The sequence below is a fragment of the Cyprinodon variegatus genome, unplaced genomic scaffold (assembly GCF_000732505.1).
Source record: "Cyprinodon variegatus isolate N-32 unplaced genomic scaffold, C_variegatus-1.0 Scaffold146, whole genome shotgun sequence".
NCBI classification, from domain to species: Eukaryota; Metazoa; Chordata; class Actinopteri; order Cyprinodontiformes; family Cyprinodontidae; genus Cyprinodon; species Cyprinodon variegatus.
This window is the reverse complement of record NW_015150599.1, coordinates 1,125,529-1,143,254: the sequence shown is the minus strand read 5'-3', so window position 1 is coordinate 1,143,254 and position 17,726 is coordinate 1,125,529. Positions and strand designations below refer to the sequence as shown.

Here is a 17,726-nt window from a genome sequence, read left to right as displayed (position 1 = left end):
TATATATATATATATATATATATATAATTTATATATATAATTTCCTCACCCCTCGTGGGGTTGTATGTGTCTTCCTCAAGCAGAGAGCTCTGACACGCTTATCCAAGTCATCTTGAAAACATTTTTCTTCGAAATGTTGGCTACATATGACGTGTTTTTTTCTCTGGCCAGAAGTTAGATGCCAATCCTCCCTCTTCAAGTAGACAATCCAATGATGAATCCGTGGTGGAACATGAATAGGAAAGGTGAAGTAACAATTTTTTTTTCCTTTTACCCGACGTAGTATTTCAACATCCAACTGCCATACATGTAGGCATTGTCAATTTAACTATAGCTCTCGCGAATTTCAATGGTGAAGTCCTCTTGAAATCTTAAACAGCTGTTGTTGATTGCAGGTGTGTCTAGTAGTTCCTACTAATTTTGCTTTTAAAGCGGGGAGAATGGAGCTCGGCTTATCACACCGTGACATCACTGCCGGAAGATGTCAGAAGTGAGGTGTTACTATATTTGGGCAAAAATGGCCAGTCCCAGACTCGGTGATTGGGACGAAGATAATTGTTTTTATTTTTTTACTGATTAAGGCTAAATTCATTAAATCACCACAAACGTATTAGTTTGAGGTATAATTAATGACCCATTGGTTATTCGTTGTTGACTGGACTTTTCCTTTAAATTAAAACAAAAATAATTATATTATTTTATTTAATTTTCATTTAATTATTAAACAAACATTATCACCAGATTCCTGATCTTTAAAGCACTTCTAAAGAACTTTCAGTTTTAGTCAACTTTTATACCTTTTATACCAAAACGCTGCCAATACGCCATTAAACAATAGCTGTACGTTAGAAACACCTTCAGTGGTCGTCTGGAATACGTCAAATACGTTGATACGAGTATTAGATAAGTTCTTGATGAGTTATGTATAAGTTGCTAGACACCACGACTCATGAGTGACTTACACTTAACGTATGTCAACCATCAGATAATTTACCTGTAACTTATGCCCCACGTATGAGCATTCGCTGGCATACGTCAGGACGTACTCGTATTTGCCATATGTCGACGTGTGCCAGCGTGTTTCACAGTGCTTCAGCATGCTAATAACTTATACACAACTTACCCATATCTAATCCCACATATACCAGCAGTTTTGCCAGATTTTTCATAGTCAGGCATACGCTGGTCTAAATTGTCAAGGTGTGATTGGGGCCTAAGTTGCATTAATGATACACAACAAAGAATGATATTTATGTCATGTAATTGTTGTTTGCAACATTTTCTTCAGAAGAAAAGATATCCTAAATCCTATTTCTAGAGATCCAATTAGCCAAAATTGTCCCAAAATATTGCCCAAATTGTCCCAACAAACAGTTTCTGCTGCACAGAAACTCAGGAAAACCCCCACCTTCCATCCTACTAGAATCTCTCCCATCTTTTTCCTCTCGCCTCCCTCAGCATGATCGGATCTGAGCTACACCATGCTGAGCTGGCCTGAGTAAGAAAGGTTAAAATAAAAGCCCTGCCAGAGTTTAATCCTCACCTCCCTAAAAAGAAACAGATTGAAAGAAAGAAAGAGAGATGAAAGCAGAGCAAGGGCAGCAGCAGGGTCCTAGCCCAGCTGACCCACAACCAAGCAGCCTGAAATAGTTGGGAGCGACAGGGAGAAGGTGACGGAGCTGAGCAGGGTCAAGAGAAGGAAGATAATAGAAGGAGAGAAGAGCTATCAAAAAGGACAACTTAATAAATTTATTTCTCTTAATCTGGTGCAGCTAAGAAGTAACTGTAGTAACTCAAACCTAATCATCAGCAAATTCTATTTTTTTTTTTATTTAAAGATTAAAGGTCCGTAGACATTTTTCATTATAATCTGTTACTTTAAACCAGAGATCTTTAACGTTTTCCAGGCCAAGGACCCCCAAACTGATGGCAAGATGGAGTGGGGACCCCCTAATTTTATATATATTGTATGAATTTGTGTTATATCAAACTGGTCCTATAGTCACTATATTACATATGGAGTAATGTAACGAAAGAAATTCCTCCCTGGGATTATTAAAGTATTTCTGATTCTGATTCCTCTTCGATGGGACAGGTGTTGAATAAAACTGTGCTCAGCTCGGAAGAGCTCCTGTGTGATGCTGAATGTGTGCATTGATGACTGAATGACATACTCTGCCTCTATTTATCTGTTCACTACAGTGTGTTTAATTCATATTAATGAAGGTTTGCCTGCAGCAACAGCCCAGACTGACCCAGCTCATTGGCTAGATTGTATCACGTGCAGCCTGGTGCCGGACGATCCGGAGGGCTTTACCATCTTAACTGGAGAAGCAGCACAACTGAAGTTAGACACTGTCGTCGGACAAAATGCAGAAATTTATAAATGTCTTAAATCAGGTTGGGTCCGGATTAATCCGGCAGGTGGGTCCAGATCCGGACCGCGGTCCGCTAATCCGTGACCTCTGCTCTATGGTATGGAAAAACCTTTTAACCTTTTATATGCACTTTTATATACTTTCTAGAACTTTTTCCAACATTGTCAGAGCAGTTCCGGCGTCATTAAATTGGTCCCAGCGTTGTCACAAGTTTAACGTCCAAACTGTTCCACTGTCATCTGAACAGTGTCCATGTTATAAGACCAGTCCCAACACTGTCAGAATGGTCTTAGCATTATTAGAATGTTCTTAACATCCTATGAATGGTTCCAAAGTTGTGAGGACAGCGCCAGCATTGTAGGAAAGGTCAAAATGTCATCAGAATGGTGAAACTGTCTCGACAGTGAAGACGTTGCAAATACCCCAGTGTTTCCAGAACTGTGCCAGTTTGAATGGCCCAAGCCATGGAAGACTACTACTGTGCTATTTATTTTGATTTTATTCATGGCACAAGTGAGGCCGCATCAATGGACATCAAAAGCTCATTGAAGCATCGTGTCCTTGGCCAGAACCCACCACAGCACGGCTAAAGCAGGATTTTTAGTAAATCTAAATAAAGCCAACATCTCTATCTGTGTTTGACTCACTTCAGCAAAGCGGCTCCTAAACAGGAAAAGAAACAAGCCTGACAGATATTAAACGAGTGAGAGAGACGACCAATATAGACATCACAAGCTGTGCTGTCCACTCTGGGAAGTGGGAAAAATACGCCTCACACATAGACAGAGGAGGATCAGAAAATGAGCACATGAGAGTGGCAGATGGACCAATAGAAAGGAGGCATTAGAAAAGGCTAAATCTGGCTGGTGCTACAGACGGCGGTTGTTGTCACTGCAGCATCACAGTGAGCTCCAGGAGCTCTTGTGTTAATACATTGTTAACAGTGCATCCAAACAGAGATGATAAAGACAAAGTACAGTCTATCAGCTTTAATTTTGGAGTGTGAGCTATAATTGGTTAAGCACTCCAAGCCGCGTTCTGGTTGTTCTCAGACAAAGGAGCTGATGGTGAGATTCTAGATATCCATCTTCCAGTCTGTCCTTTATTCATTCATTACTCTGGGGTTAGCCTCCCCAGAAAGAAGGACAGGTCCAAAACACAACAAACAAATGAGTCTAAGGAAGTATCTTTACAGGTCTAGCTAATATCTCTGCAGATTCCACACATCCTGGATGCAAACACTTTAGACTTTACCTTCAGGCATACACTACAAAGAATTATCAAAGTTATCAAAACCAGATGCCACAGAAACAGCATCCTCCCCATGTCTCTTTGATAAACACCATTATTTCCCAGATGGATACCATGCTTATTTGCACCAATCCGACCATTACTTCCTGTTTTTAGAATAACACTGTAGATAAATAATGCCCCTTTTACATTTAAATATCTTAATTTAATGCAACATGGAACCAAACTTGATGAGTAAAGCAGGTTCTTATTCTTTCAGCATCAGTAAATCCAATAATAATTTCCCCATAAGAACCGTGTTACTTTAACAAACAGACACAGCTGCACAGGAGGATCACTTGGATGGATTTTACGTTCCTGTGGGTTTGCAATTGAAACACTGATGAAATTAATAAAACATGGTTTCGTTATTAAAAACATCCGGAACCTTAAAATGGAGACGCAGGCATCTGGATATGGAGTCTTACTACAAGAGAATTATTCCGATGACAAAGAGTAATTTGTCACAAGGTTTTTGTGATGCTTTAAAAAAATAAAAAATAAATACATTGCATGCATTATACATTAACTTTGTTTTCCAAGGATCAGAATCAGAGCAAAGAAAACCAGCGTTATACAAGCTCACATTTTAGTAGTTATTACAGCGTCTCCGTCTGTAGATATTTAGTACAAACTCTTCCTTTTCATATTACTGACTGTTAATTAATTAGTTATTAAATAAAGATAATCTCTGTTTCCTGGGAAGTTCTGACCTACATTTCTCTTTATATCCTGACAGCAAAATTTACTGATGAATGGAAAACTAAATAAACTAATGATCTAATTATCAGCTAAGACCAAAGCAGAGATAAAACCTAACACTTTTAAAATGTTTAATTTCATAGGGTTTGGCGAATAACTTTTAATTTGGATCATATAACCTATAAGCCATCTCTCATGTGGAAATTATCCTAGTGATCAGAGTCCAAATCATAGCATCGTCTCTCATGAGGCCGGCAAGTCCATTGGAAGAGAAAAGCAAGCCCACAGCATCACTGGTCCTCTTCCATGGTGGGCATGAAGTGTTCTTCAATTAGTTTTAAGGCAAACTCATCTGAAAGGTTAGCAGCAGAAAAGCTTAAGCCTAGTCTTACAGTGTTTATCTAACAATCAGACGACATCTAGCCAGTAGTTTATTATAAAGATGACCAAAAGACACTCCTGAGTCGGTCCAGCATTCATCTGTATGCAGACAAGAGTTCAGCTCAATCAATCAAGATATCCGTTGCTTTCAAAAGCGCCCGACAGACACAGGTGAGTTAAAGACTTTAAAGTTAACAAGTCCTTTTCCTCTTCATTTTATCTAAAAACAAAAAAAACTACTCTCCTCTCAAACTCTCACTATCAGTTTTAATGGTTTGTATTTTAATAAATGCTCTTCTTCTAATAATGTTGAGTAACAACAGGCTCTCGAGTTCCAAGCAGCCCTGCCTTTAGTTTCCCACTTGATAACAAAATGCAATTAGCTGTGAGCAGTGAGATGGTGTTGGGTGTGGGGGCATTGCTGGCTGATAGATTCACTCAAGCGCTTCAGTTCTGTATACCGTTCAGCTCGGCTCCAGCAGCCTGCGGGCGCTGATAAGAGGATGTGTTACATCACTACCCGCCCAACCTTTACTTATCAGCACAGACTCACAGATCAATGTCACCAAATGAAGCCTTTCTTTCTCAAATCTCTGCAGACTTGTTTGCAGCATGAAGCAATTTGTCGCCATCTTAAAATTAAATTGCCATTAGTCTTTTCAAGGTAAAACTCTTTAAATTGATTTTTCTGTGGTCAACATACTTGTTTAGTTCAAAGCTTCAGCTCGGAGTCCGATGGATTAAGTCTTCTGAACATCAGAATCCCATTTTTTTTTTGTACTTATTTATACGGTTAGTACATCTCTGCAGTACAAGTGCAATAATCTAAGTCAACTACTTTGTAGTCTTTCCTTAGCTCTCTACAGTGCATACAGATATTTTTTTTATATCTAAAGGAAACATATTCAAGGACATTACTACTTTTTATACTATATACACTCTTTATATTGTCTGCTGTATTTTTATCTTTAATTTGATCTTGATTTAACTCTTTGTACTCTATATAAGCTACTGGAACCAGAATTTCCCTGAAGGAGTAAACCAAAGGGAAAAATAAAGTTGAGTCTAAGGCCCCGTCCACACGAAGACGAACCCTGGCCTAAACGCACAAATTTTTCACCAAACCAGCCTCTCATCCACACGAAGCCGGCGTTTCGGGGGTCTGTAAACGATCTTTTTTTTATTCAGCCTTCAGAGTGGGAAGATTTCGAAACGCCGTTTTCGCGTTTCCATCTTTACGCTCTAACCGCATATTTTTCTTTACACGCATGCGTCATAGCGTCGCCTCTAAACACGCATGCGCGACCAGTATCACAACAACAATGGCGCCGTTGCTGCTAATGCTACTCACCCTGCTGTCGGGCTTACAACAGAATCTTCTTCTTCTGGAATATCTCCAGGAAGAACAGAGCAATATCGACGACATAGTTCAGCACCTGAATTTGACTTAACCACGAAAATGGACCCGCAGGGCAACCATGTATAAATATTAGTGCGCATGCCCAACATTTCGTCGCTTATTTTTGCTTTGGCACCACAGCGCCACTTACAGGCCTGGCATACATTTTGCAGCGTTTTCATGCATTCGTGTGGACGCTCACATTTATTTTACGTCTCCGTCTTTACGGCAAACGTTTTGGAAAATATCAGCGTTTCGTGTTCGTTTTGACTTTGTGTGGACGGGGCCTAAGTATAAGTCTAAGTCTACAGATAAAAACAAGAGGTTAAAGAGAAATAATTCAAGTAAAGTTGTGCTTTTTTTCCCTGTTTATCTGCATTCATTCATGTTAATCAATGACCACCATAATAGAAGTTGGTAGAGAGATGTTATTTTTTCCCCTCCCGCTGCCTGACTGAAGCCGAATGCTCAGATTAAGAAAAACGAAGAAAGAAAAGGCAAACTCAGAGAAAAGGTCATTTTCATTGCAAAATGATTACCTAAACTAATCACTCAGTACTCTAAATTACCCTTTCAGAGGTCTTAAAACGGTAAACTTGTTTTTTTTAAAGTCTGACTTTTTTTTCCCAACTAAAATCTCTATTCTACCGCATCTGCGTATCAGGAGGAAGCAAACTCACCCCTGCTCGTTTACGCATTTCGTCTTTGTTTGGCTCAGGACAGGCTTTTAAAATTGCATATTGGCAAATAAGCTCTGTGCCTTTCAGAACGTTCATGGCTACTTACCTATGAAGATAGGATCATATGACAGACATTCTAAACTAATTTGAAATGTTAACACTCAGCATACCGGGACTTTTTTCTGCAGCTTGCGCAGCATACCTGCATCCCTGCCTGCCTAAACTCTCCACTACAAAGCTTGTAGTTTTGAAGAAAAAATTATAATAAAAAAGGAAGCCATTTCTCTCACACAAAACACCTTCTGTAGCTTCATGTGACTGTAGGCGTTTCAGATAAGTGAAGAAAAGCGAAGGAAATAAATGATCTCAACTGTGCTGTTTGCTTCGCACCAAAAGGACTCGAATGAGTTGAACGATAACAGCAGCACTCTGCCTGAACCGACTTTATGAAACAAGTAAACAAAGGTTGGGCTCTGCAAGCTAGAATCAGCACATCCAAGGAAAGCCTGATATTGCAAAAACACGTGTGACAAAAGGTCTACAAACTATATTTCATTGCTTTGTACTTGTCACAGCCTAATAAAAATAAAGCTGAATTCTATTATATTCTTAACGATTGACAGGTTTAGATCTAGTGACTGCATTGCAAGTCTCTCAGCTCTCATATTTCATATTTCTCCCCCATTGAATTATCAATTGTTAAAAAAAACCTCTTTAACCAACATGTTCATTTCAGATTAAGTTGCAACTTTACATTTATCAGTTTTGTAAAAGTAATTTTTTAAAGTTTTTCCCCTTGCATTTCTGTGTGTTACTGTTAAATCTAATTATGTAATGTTTTGGGATCTGAAAGGTGTGAGTGGAATGCACAAAAGTAACACAAATACTGTTATGCAGTGCTGTAAACTACTTTTAGACAGTGCAGTTTTTTTGACATGAACCCTCTATTGACAAGTATTGCTGGGGGAGGTGAGGTGTGCAAAGATATCAAAATGAACAATTTGTTACCACCCAGCTGGCTCCACTGTGAGCCAAAGGCTGCATCCAGATGAAATAGAATAAGGCATCCACACAGAAATAGTTTATGTGTAAAGATGAAACCACCTGAAGCCAGCAAAGCTGTAACAGATGCATTAATACTTGCTAAAATCCAAATAGTCGTGTCTTCTTGATCCTTATCCTTAGACTGATCACTGGAACACGTTTAAGCAATCAATCAGGACGATTTGATTTGTGTGTTGAGATGATATGTCATGAATTAGTATTATATTAGGAATTAGAACTGAATGAAATGAAACTGAGTATAGGAGTGTTCATGAGTTTCTGACTGTGTCCTGTTGTCTGGAGCAGCAGTTTACCTCCCAGGGAAAAGAACAGGTTAGATAAGCTGAACAGGGAGGTCAGGTTAGCTGTTCAAAAGACAAATCAAATAGTCCTAACTGATTTCTTAAACACTTTCTAAGAATACTTTGCAGACTGCATTCGAGTTCTTGCATTAGCAGTCACTGACTTTGCACTCTAAGATTAATTGTGACTCTTAAAGACAGTGCAGGAAGAGGTAGACAGAAGAGCTGTTAGGTTAATAATATCAGTTTGGACAATTGCCCCCAACACATCCAGGAAGCTGATTTAGAGCTGAGACGACCTTCAATGACAAACTGCTGTACCCTAGGTGCACTAAGCAGCATTATCACTGATCATTCCTCTTAGAAGCCTCCCGACTTTAGAATCATCACTTCTACAAACAAACATGGTAAGTGTTTATGTTTCATCTGATTTAACAGTTTTCCATTCTTGTAAACAGCCTATTGCTGTTATCTTCAAGTAAACATGCAAGTACATTTGGTATCTTTAATCTAAATCACCATGTTTAAAATCTCTATGTTCTGAATATGATTTATTTAACTCCTTACAGTTTCTTATGTTGTATATTTTTTTGATCTTATAATTCATACCATTGTGTGCATCTGGAAGCTTTTATTTGCCTTTATGTTGAATTTTCCTTTAAGGTGGAACAATAAGGGATCTTCATTCAATGCTCTGTTATCTCGATGATGCAATTATCAATACCAATAATGAATGCCATACAAGGGCTTAATTAAGACATTTGGTCTTTGGCCTAACATCTGTGATAAACCTTCACCTTTAGATAAAAGTAATTAGGATTAGTCAGAGTTAATTTTAAAACTGTTAGCTGTTGGCTAAAAGGCAGAAAGGAAATTTAGGTTTTTGGGAAATGTATGTCCTTTCTGTTAATACAGAAGGTAAAGACCACAGGCCGCCTGGAGATTTGCCTCTTATGTAAACACTTTCACAGTCAATATAATGGATTAGCAACATTAAATTAAAACCTCAGTAGGTCACAAACACAGACACGGTTCCCAGGTTAATACAGGCGTCTGGGCTCGGCCCAATATTTATTTGTCTCTCCCAGGTCTGAATGTATCTAACAAGGCGTGATGTGACATTTTGTAAAATCAATAACTTGGCCAGTCAGATTTGGTGTGGTTGCAGAGGGAAGAGAGCAGACAGGACTGATGACAGCAACTCATGTAAATCAGTGAATTTATGAGTCCCCATAACCCCCCCCCCCTCGTACAGAGGATTTCACCAATCCTCTGTACGACTAACATTACAGTCACTCCTAATCAACAGTACTGATGAAAACATCCTACTTATGCAGCACTTATTCCCTTTCCTTTGCCTCTTGTTTGCATTGTTCCTGTTTTACAATATTTCTGCAGGACAACTCATTACCCCAGGGGGGGGCGGGGGAAAATGGGATAATTTATCTGAAGCCACGAGGCTCGGTCAGCGCAGTGGCTCCGTTCTTAAGCCCGATCGAGACCGACAGCTGAGCAAATGAACAAATAAATAAGTAAACAGCATAAAAAATGCAGGCATGAGAATAAATAAGTGAGAGTGTGGTTTGGGCAAACAGAGGCCAAGTTATTTCTTATCAAAGAAAAATAAAATTATATATTATTTATTCATGCAGTTTTCTCCCTTCAAACACCAATCAGAATGTACAATTACCAGAAGGCCTCTCTGGTTAAACTAACAGGAAGCTGGACACCAGTCTCATTATTAGCACCACAGGAGGCAGGATTAAGTCTAATCAGAGATCGTTCCCATCTAAAGCGATTGATGTTTCTGCAAAAACAAGCAGCTTTAGGAGTTTCTCTTTAGATTCTTATTGGATTCAAATCAATGAAGCTTTAGAAAGTTAACTTCAAGTTATCTTGATTTTTTTTTCAGAAATAGAGCAGCTTGAAACAAGCATTCCTCTGCACAGCTTTGACCAGCAGCTTCAATGATTCTTTCTCTCACCTCACTAACTTCACCCACATTTTCACTATGTCATGAAATCATTTATTGATTTTTAAAGCAACACTGCGTGACATCTGACCCAAGGATTAGCTTAATTTGATATATATTAAATTCTATTTTCAGATCAGTATACATAATTTGGCACACTGAGCAGGATACCTTCTGAAAAACTCTCCTACGTAATTTGAATCTTAATCTTTAAATTGGTCCTGTGACATTGAATTGTCTGAGCTACCCGTAAACACTTATGCTAAAAGTTGCTAAGCAGCAAAACAGATATGACACTTACCTGATTAGACAGATTTCTTTTTTTTTCTTTTTTTTTTTTTTTTGGTATTTAATCTAGGAATGAATGTGGCCGTCATTTCACAAAAAACTCAATGACAGCTTAATTTTGTGACAGTGTGGTGTCGACAGATGCTTTCAGGGGTGCTAAACTTGTAAGTTAGAGGTCCCCAGTGGTTAAAGGGCACGGTGTTACTTTAGCTTTTTCCCGATGCATACATAATCTTCAGTGGGATTTTATCTGGGTTTTATGTAAATGGACCAAAAATATTGGTTTAAATATCTGGGATGTTAAATATCTTTCAAAAGAAAAGTTGGAAGAAGTTGGCACATCACAGAGGAAAACAGGAAAAAAAAAACATTTCTGAGGAGAAAAATGATTTTCTCTTTTCTTTTTTTAATGTGCAAGTTAAAAGATTGGAAGAAAATATTCAAATATTCAAATAACGATTTTTTTTTTAGATTTTAAAAGGGTAAACTTTGTGTATAAACCTATACCGTCTGCTGACCGTGTTATTTTGTGACTCACAACAAGAATCAGTAACACCACACCCTTGATTTAAAAGGTATGATGGGACACAAGATGTACTGAAACAACTGACAGGTCGTGGTAACCTCACAAGTTAGTTCATACTGCTTTTTTTATGTCAGGGTTGAGTGAATAAAGAACAGGATTACTTAAACCAGTAGCCATTTAAAACTAATATTTTTCAATAGGGACCAAGCTATTTCATAAATTCTGGTGTGAAAATTCTATTTCATAGGGATGTGCTTGTTTTTTTTCTGTCAAATAAAATCCAAATTAAAAAAAGTGATGCGTTTATTTTAGAATAAGATAAGGAAAGGTTGAAGGGGTGTGAAAACTTCTGTGTACCATTGTAGTCAGAGGAAATGACCCATTAAGACAAAAGCAGAGTCTCACACTGACATTGACAGACTGCCTGACTTTTCTTTCCTTAAAGAGACTTTATCCAGTTCTGGGACTGCCAGATGATCCAAAGAGTGAATTACAGATGGAAGATCAGTTAAACAAGCAGGATAACACTCTAAATGAAGAATGAACTTCCTCTTTAATACAGGAAAATACCAGCTTTGAGTGGTTGGGGTTTAAAAAAAACAGCCGGGGAAGTGTAGAAAATGTCTGTGGTTCCTCTCCTTAGGTTGATTTCATCTTCTGCAGACAGCAGTAATAGTTAAACTTTCATTTCTTTACTAATGGATTCTCTGGCATTCAAAAGGGTAAGATAGCATTACTTTTAGTGCTGCTTCATCAAACTGATCACAATAACAGGAGATTTAATGGTGATAAAAGGGTCATTGAAACTGCAATGACAGCCTTTTAAGTGTTTCTCTACTGTCAATACAAAAGCTAGAGGCATCAGTGTCTTTGTTTGGAGTTGGAAAAATCAAGCTCAGGTCATTTTCTATTATCCTTGCCCACAGAGAGAAGTAGGAGACAGAACCGTGTTAACTATAATAAAAAAAAACAACAGACGGACACAATATAATGAGTGGTAAGCTGCTACTCATTTACTGTCTGAAAGCTGGACAAAAATGAAATTTCGTTTTGTATCCACTATGTGTATGTAAACACTATGTATATACAAGATGATAATAAATGTTGTCTAAGTCTAAGAGTCCTGGACCAGCATGGACTGAAGCTGACTGAGAAGAAGCTTTTACACTAAAAAGCAACAGAGAAAGAAGAATGTGGTTTGAGAAGCACTCAGAGTCAAAGATTTCTCTTCTGGAGACATGTCTAGTTCTCTTAAGACACAATTTTTGACATAAGGACCAACATTTCATATTTTGGGGGGATAGAGGAGAAATCTTGTAAGAACACCATTTTAAGTAAGGGGGTGGATGCATAATGCTTTGGAGGTGCATTTCTGCATGAGTGACTGATGTGCTTCATCTAATAAATGGCACTACGAGGAGGCAACATCTGACGATCATCATGAGCCAGAAGGTTAAGGTTTGGAGACTCATGGGCAGTTAAACCAAACTAAATAATTTTCAAAGTGGGTGAGGTGGAACAAGGTCAATTCAGCCGTTGCGTTATGTATACACTACCAATGTTTGTATACGAGTAACCTTTTAACAGTACGCCCCACCCACAAGACATTTTAATAAAATCATCCATCCATCCATCCATCTTTCTCCGCTTATCCGGGGTCGGGTCGCGGGGGCAGCAGCTTAAGAAGGGAGGCCCAGACTTCCCTCTCCCCAGCCACTTCTTCTAGCCCCTCAGGAGGAACCCCAAGGCGTTCCCAGGCCAGCCGAGAAACATAGTCTCTCCAGCGTGTCCTGGGTCTTCCCCGGGGCCTCCCCCCGGTGGGACGTGCCCGGAACACCTCACCAGGGAGGCGTCCAGGAGGCATCCTAACTAGATGCCCGAGCCACCTCAACTGGCTCCTCTCGACGTGGAGGAGCAGCGGCTCTACTCCGAGTCCCTCCCGGATGACCAAGCTTCTCATCTCTAAGGGAGAGCCCACCCTACGGAGGAAACAAATTTCGGCCGCTTGTATCCGCGATCTCGTTCTTTCGGTCATGACCCAAAGTTCATGACCATAGATGAAGATAGGAACGTAGATCGACCGGTAAATCGAGAGCTTTGCTTTTTGACTCAGCTCTCTCTTCACCACGACGGACCGGTACAGCGCCTGCTTCACGGCAGATGCTGCGCCAATCTGCCTGTCGATCTCCCGCTCCCTTCTTCCCTCATTCGTGAACAAGATCCCAAGATACTTAAACTCCTCCACTTGGGGCAGGACACCCCCCCTGACCCGGAGAAGGCACTCTACCCTTTTCCGGCTCAAGACCACGGCCTCGGATTTGGAGGCACTGATCCCCATCCCGGCCGTTTCACACTCGGCTGCGAACCGATCCAGCGAGAGCTGCAGATCACGACCTGATGAAGCCAATAGGACCACATCATCTGCAAAAAGCAGAGATGCAATCCTGAGGCCACCAAAACGGATCCCCTCAACACCTTGCCTTAATAAAATCAAAGTTTAGAATTTATAGATTTATGTTTAACAAGGGTTCTCTAATGTGAGGTAGCTTGATTTGGTAAGATTTCACCACATATAAGATTCTTACAATATATTTATTATTTTTGTGTTAAGACCGCTTTGCCTGTCTGTTATCAGGTATTTAGTTCCATCTTTAATGCTGAACTGGAAAAACGATCTACAAATAAGTAAAAATGTCTTAAATTAAGTGTATTGTGTATTTACTATTAATTTGAGTAGGTAAATAAGATAGTTTGACAATGAAAATAGTATTTTTACTCTTAAAATAAGATATTTAGATCATATGCACTTGAAATAAGACAATGCAATTGTGTTTTCTTATGTTAAGTGTAAATTGTCTTGTTCCATTAGCAAAATGTCTCTTTTACCTCCTCAATCCAAGAACAAATGCACCTATTTAAAGAAAAAAAATATTTATCTAGATTTTGATTTTTTTCCAGTGTAGGCTTAAAACTCAGGTTATAGTGAGCTATCTCTATAGTTATGCTGCTATAGATTTAGACTGCTGGAGGACAATGCAACCGCTTTTCATAATTCTGCTTCATTCAATCTCTATTCTCCCATTCCACAGAATTTGTTAGTTCATCTTCATTATTTTATGCACCCCTTATTTTTCTCATAGTAGCTACATCTGGTCTGCTCCTGTATGTCTGTGACTTTCTGGCAAGAAAAATCAGCTGTGCTGCTGCCATCAACACCTTTGTTTATAAATGTTGGAGCTTAGCCTGTTGTTCCATGTAGTCTTGTTTCTCTGATTGTGACTAACTGTATTTGCTCTTTTATCCTCTGACATGGGAGCTGGCTCAGAGCCTGGTTGTGTGTTTCCTGAACAGGGCCGCCTGTGGAGCTGGTCGACAGTTGCCTTTTGTACCTCTGCTTCTGTCTCTTGAACCCCAGTCGGCCTCTGCAGATGGTCGTTTAAACTGATTCTGGTTCTGCTGGAGGTTTCTTCCTGTTAAAAGGGAGTTTTTCCTCTTCACTGTCGCTACATGCATGCTTAATGTAAGGAATTGCTGTCAGTTCAATGAGTCAATGCAATCAGCTGGCTTTCCTTTAAAAGAAAACCTTTAAGTAATGTGACTAATCTGGTTGAATTATCTCTGTAAAGGGTCCTGAGATTACATGTGTTGTGGTGCTATAAAATTAAACTGAATTTAAGTGAAATTGATTAATGAACTGTTCACTGTTGCAAACTCGCAGACTTCATTGCAATATTCAGCAACTTTTCAGACCCTAACAACTAGAATCAAATATAGCACCTATTTTTTCCTGTATGGTGGGAACCTTTGGCAGCATTGATTGACCTTTCACTTTGGAGTTTCTGTCTTAAGCTCACGTCTGAGCAGTGAGGTGGACACAAAAAAAACCTGTATTTAGCTGTGGTGGATATAAAATGTGACTATATTTACAAAAGAGGAACAGTTGTTGCTTTTTTTTTTTTTTTTTTTAAAAAGAGAGAAAGTCTGAAACAGCAGGTATGAATGCAGCGCCCAATGACCATGGCGTTCTGATCATTTTTTTCTCTCGTTAACATCACACTTGTTTTGGATGCACTTAGAGTCAGGATGATAGAGCCCAGTCTCAGATAGCCCATCTGAGCTGGTTCTGCTCTGCTACACCCTGCACAGCACACACATTTGGGCGGGATAAAGCTGCTTTGGGCCAGTCTGAGCTGCAGAGTGCACTGAGCCGAGTGCGGTTTAACTGACCGTGTCACTATCATCTTTTGTGAAATAAAGATAAATCTTCTTGGCTATAATTGATGGCGGGATCTGGTTCTGGACTTGAGCAAAGTTTAAAAATACCTCCCTCTAGTCTTTGTTACATTTAGCTAATAGAACTTAGTTTAATCAACCTAAAAGCAGATATGTCCCTTTCTCTACAGTCAGGTGTGATGAAGCAGAGACACATCTTAAAGTTGCACTGGAGTTTTAAAAAAGATGCCTTTAATGATTAAAGTTTAGCCTGAATTAAAGTCAGTTTCTGGTTATGACATAAAGTACTGAAGCACGGATAGAATTTACACAAACCTCTATGAGTTTTCGCTCGTAACTGGCAGCGAGCTCCTCGATGTCCCCGATGAACTTGTTCTGCAGCGTAGGAGCCTGTTCTTCATTTGAGCGCAACATGGACAAACCTGCAGCAAAGAGAGACAGAACACCTTAGGCCCATCAGAGCATTCTCCAGCCATGCTCAAACCTTCACATTGTTCTCTACAATCATAAAGCTAAAGGTTAAAGCCTGTTACAGAGGTTGAGGTTTTCATTGCAGAGACTCATGGCTGCCACATCTTTAAGCATTTGGAAACGTTTTACCCTGATGTGTTCAATACTAAACAGGAAAGACACATTTTCCCCTTATTTTTATAATGTCAGACTGATGGAGAAATGATGATCTCACAGAAACTGCCCTAAACTCACAGCTTTAATCTTTGGCTTTGTCATCAAAACCTTGTCCATAACCAGCATTAACCCATCTCATAACAGAGCTGTGGACTGACTGTTTTCTCAGAGACCCATGGTAGCTGTCTGAGGAAAAAGCCCTGGTGATTATCGTAGCTGTTATGCACAGTAGAGGAAGGTTGAGTGCTCACAAATATTCTTTGGAGGAAATCTTGCAACTGATCTGTCAAAATGATGAACTGTCTTCCTTTCACCGCTGGCTTGTTTGCTCAAACTCTCTGTTCAGGTGAAGTTTATTGTTTCTTTGCGCAACTTTTGCCTGATAACAAGCTAAAGTCGTGACACTGCAGCCAGAAGCTGAGATGAGAAGCATCAACTAATCTACTTCCCTCCATTAGTGACGGCAGAACTGGAGAAGCTGGTTGGACTTTTTTTGGGTGTTATTTCAAAAGGTGGGGGTGTAAGACGGATTGTTTTCTCCACAGAAAAAGCTAATTAGCTGTGTTCTTTTAGTGACACTACACGAAGTCAACACCAAGACAAACAGGCTGAGGTCGAAGGGAAAGAAATAAAATCAACATGTCCAAGGGCTCAGAGGAGGCCAAATAATCCTGCCAGGATGGTTCTTCAGAGAGACGTCTTTATAGCTAGACTGTTATTAGACGAAGTGCTTATCTAGACATCCAGACAGATGTTTAAGATGCTGAGGCATCAAACAAAGGAAGGAATCATAAATAAGCAAAAATTCCACTGAATTGGTCATGAAACTCCAGATTTAAAAGCAATTTATTTTCTGTACAGTTAGGTTGAAAAAATCTCATGAATGCTAGTAGTTCCGTGTAATTAGACCAATGGGTCTACAGCATTTAGCGCCCCAGATAATAACAAACAAACAGGACGTACGAGCAAATAAAGGTACTGTAGATGAGGGATGGAGGCGAGCAGAGAGGGGACCACACAGATGTTCGGGATGCTGAGAGAAGAAGCAAACAGCTGGGGTGAAATAACAGGACTAAGTGAGCCAGAAACCCAACAGCTGCATGCATGAGTCCCACAGGGCTGGAGAGATGCATGATATTCTAACCTGATGCTAACATGCACAGGAAATCTGATCTTTTTTTAGTATAAGGAGTGCCGCTCCTAACCTTTAGGCTTAGAAGAACCATCAGGACCTTTTCAACTGGAAAAATACATTTAGCCAAGATTTTTTGGCCATCAAATAAAAAGGCTGGTTATAATACGGTTATTTAGAGATGGCTAAGCTATAACAGATTATTGGCATAACAAAAAATATATATTTTATTTATTCTAACCAAAATAAATATAAAGGCCTGGAATCAGATCCCATTGCTTTAAAAGCTGGTGCTCCATATCATACAAAGACAGACAGGGTCAGCCACTAAAGAACAACTTTAACATTGGGTGCATGGAGAAAAATAAAAAACAAATAAAATGCTACTTAAGTTAAAATGCTACTAAAGTTTAACGAAGGATAAGTCTCTAATTTTAGATAGGAGTAGGAGGAAGTCGGGATAAATGCTGTCTGAGTAGAGGCTTGGAGACCTAACAAACCGGCGCCTGAAAGACAGATTTAAAAGCACTTTGTCCAGTCGGACTGTAAATCGGCACAGTGGCAAAAGAACAAGTGTGACAAAAACTAAAATTTACTGTTTCTGTTCTTGTTCTAGCACAGTCCCTGTGATGTGAGCAGACATCGGTCAGTGCATTCCTCCAAACCATACTGAGTACATACAGGTGCTGGTCATAAAATTAGAATATCATGAAAAAGTAGATTGATTTCAGTAATTCCATTTAAAAAGTGAAACTTGTATATTATATTCATA

At 39.4% G+C, this 17,726-nt stretch overlaps 1 protein-coding gene across 1 annotated transcript in view; it reads right to left on the bottom strand.

Moving 5' to 3' along the window:
• The window catches only part of snx29 (sorting nexin 29), a 190,369-nt gene that overhangs the window by 84,972 nt on the left and 87,671 nt on the right, over nt 1-17,726 (bottom strand). The window contains exon 15 of the mRNA XM_015377096.1: nt 15,511-15,617. Within this exon, the coding sequence (XP_015232582.1) occupies nt 15,511-15,617 (107 nt within the window). The remainder of the gene's footprint in view (nt 1-15,510; nt 15,618-17,726) is intronic.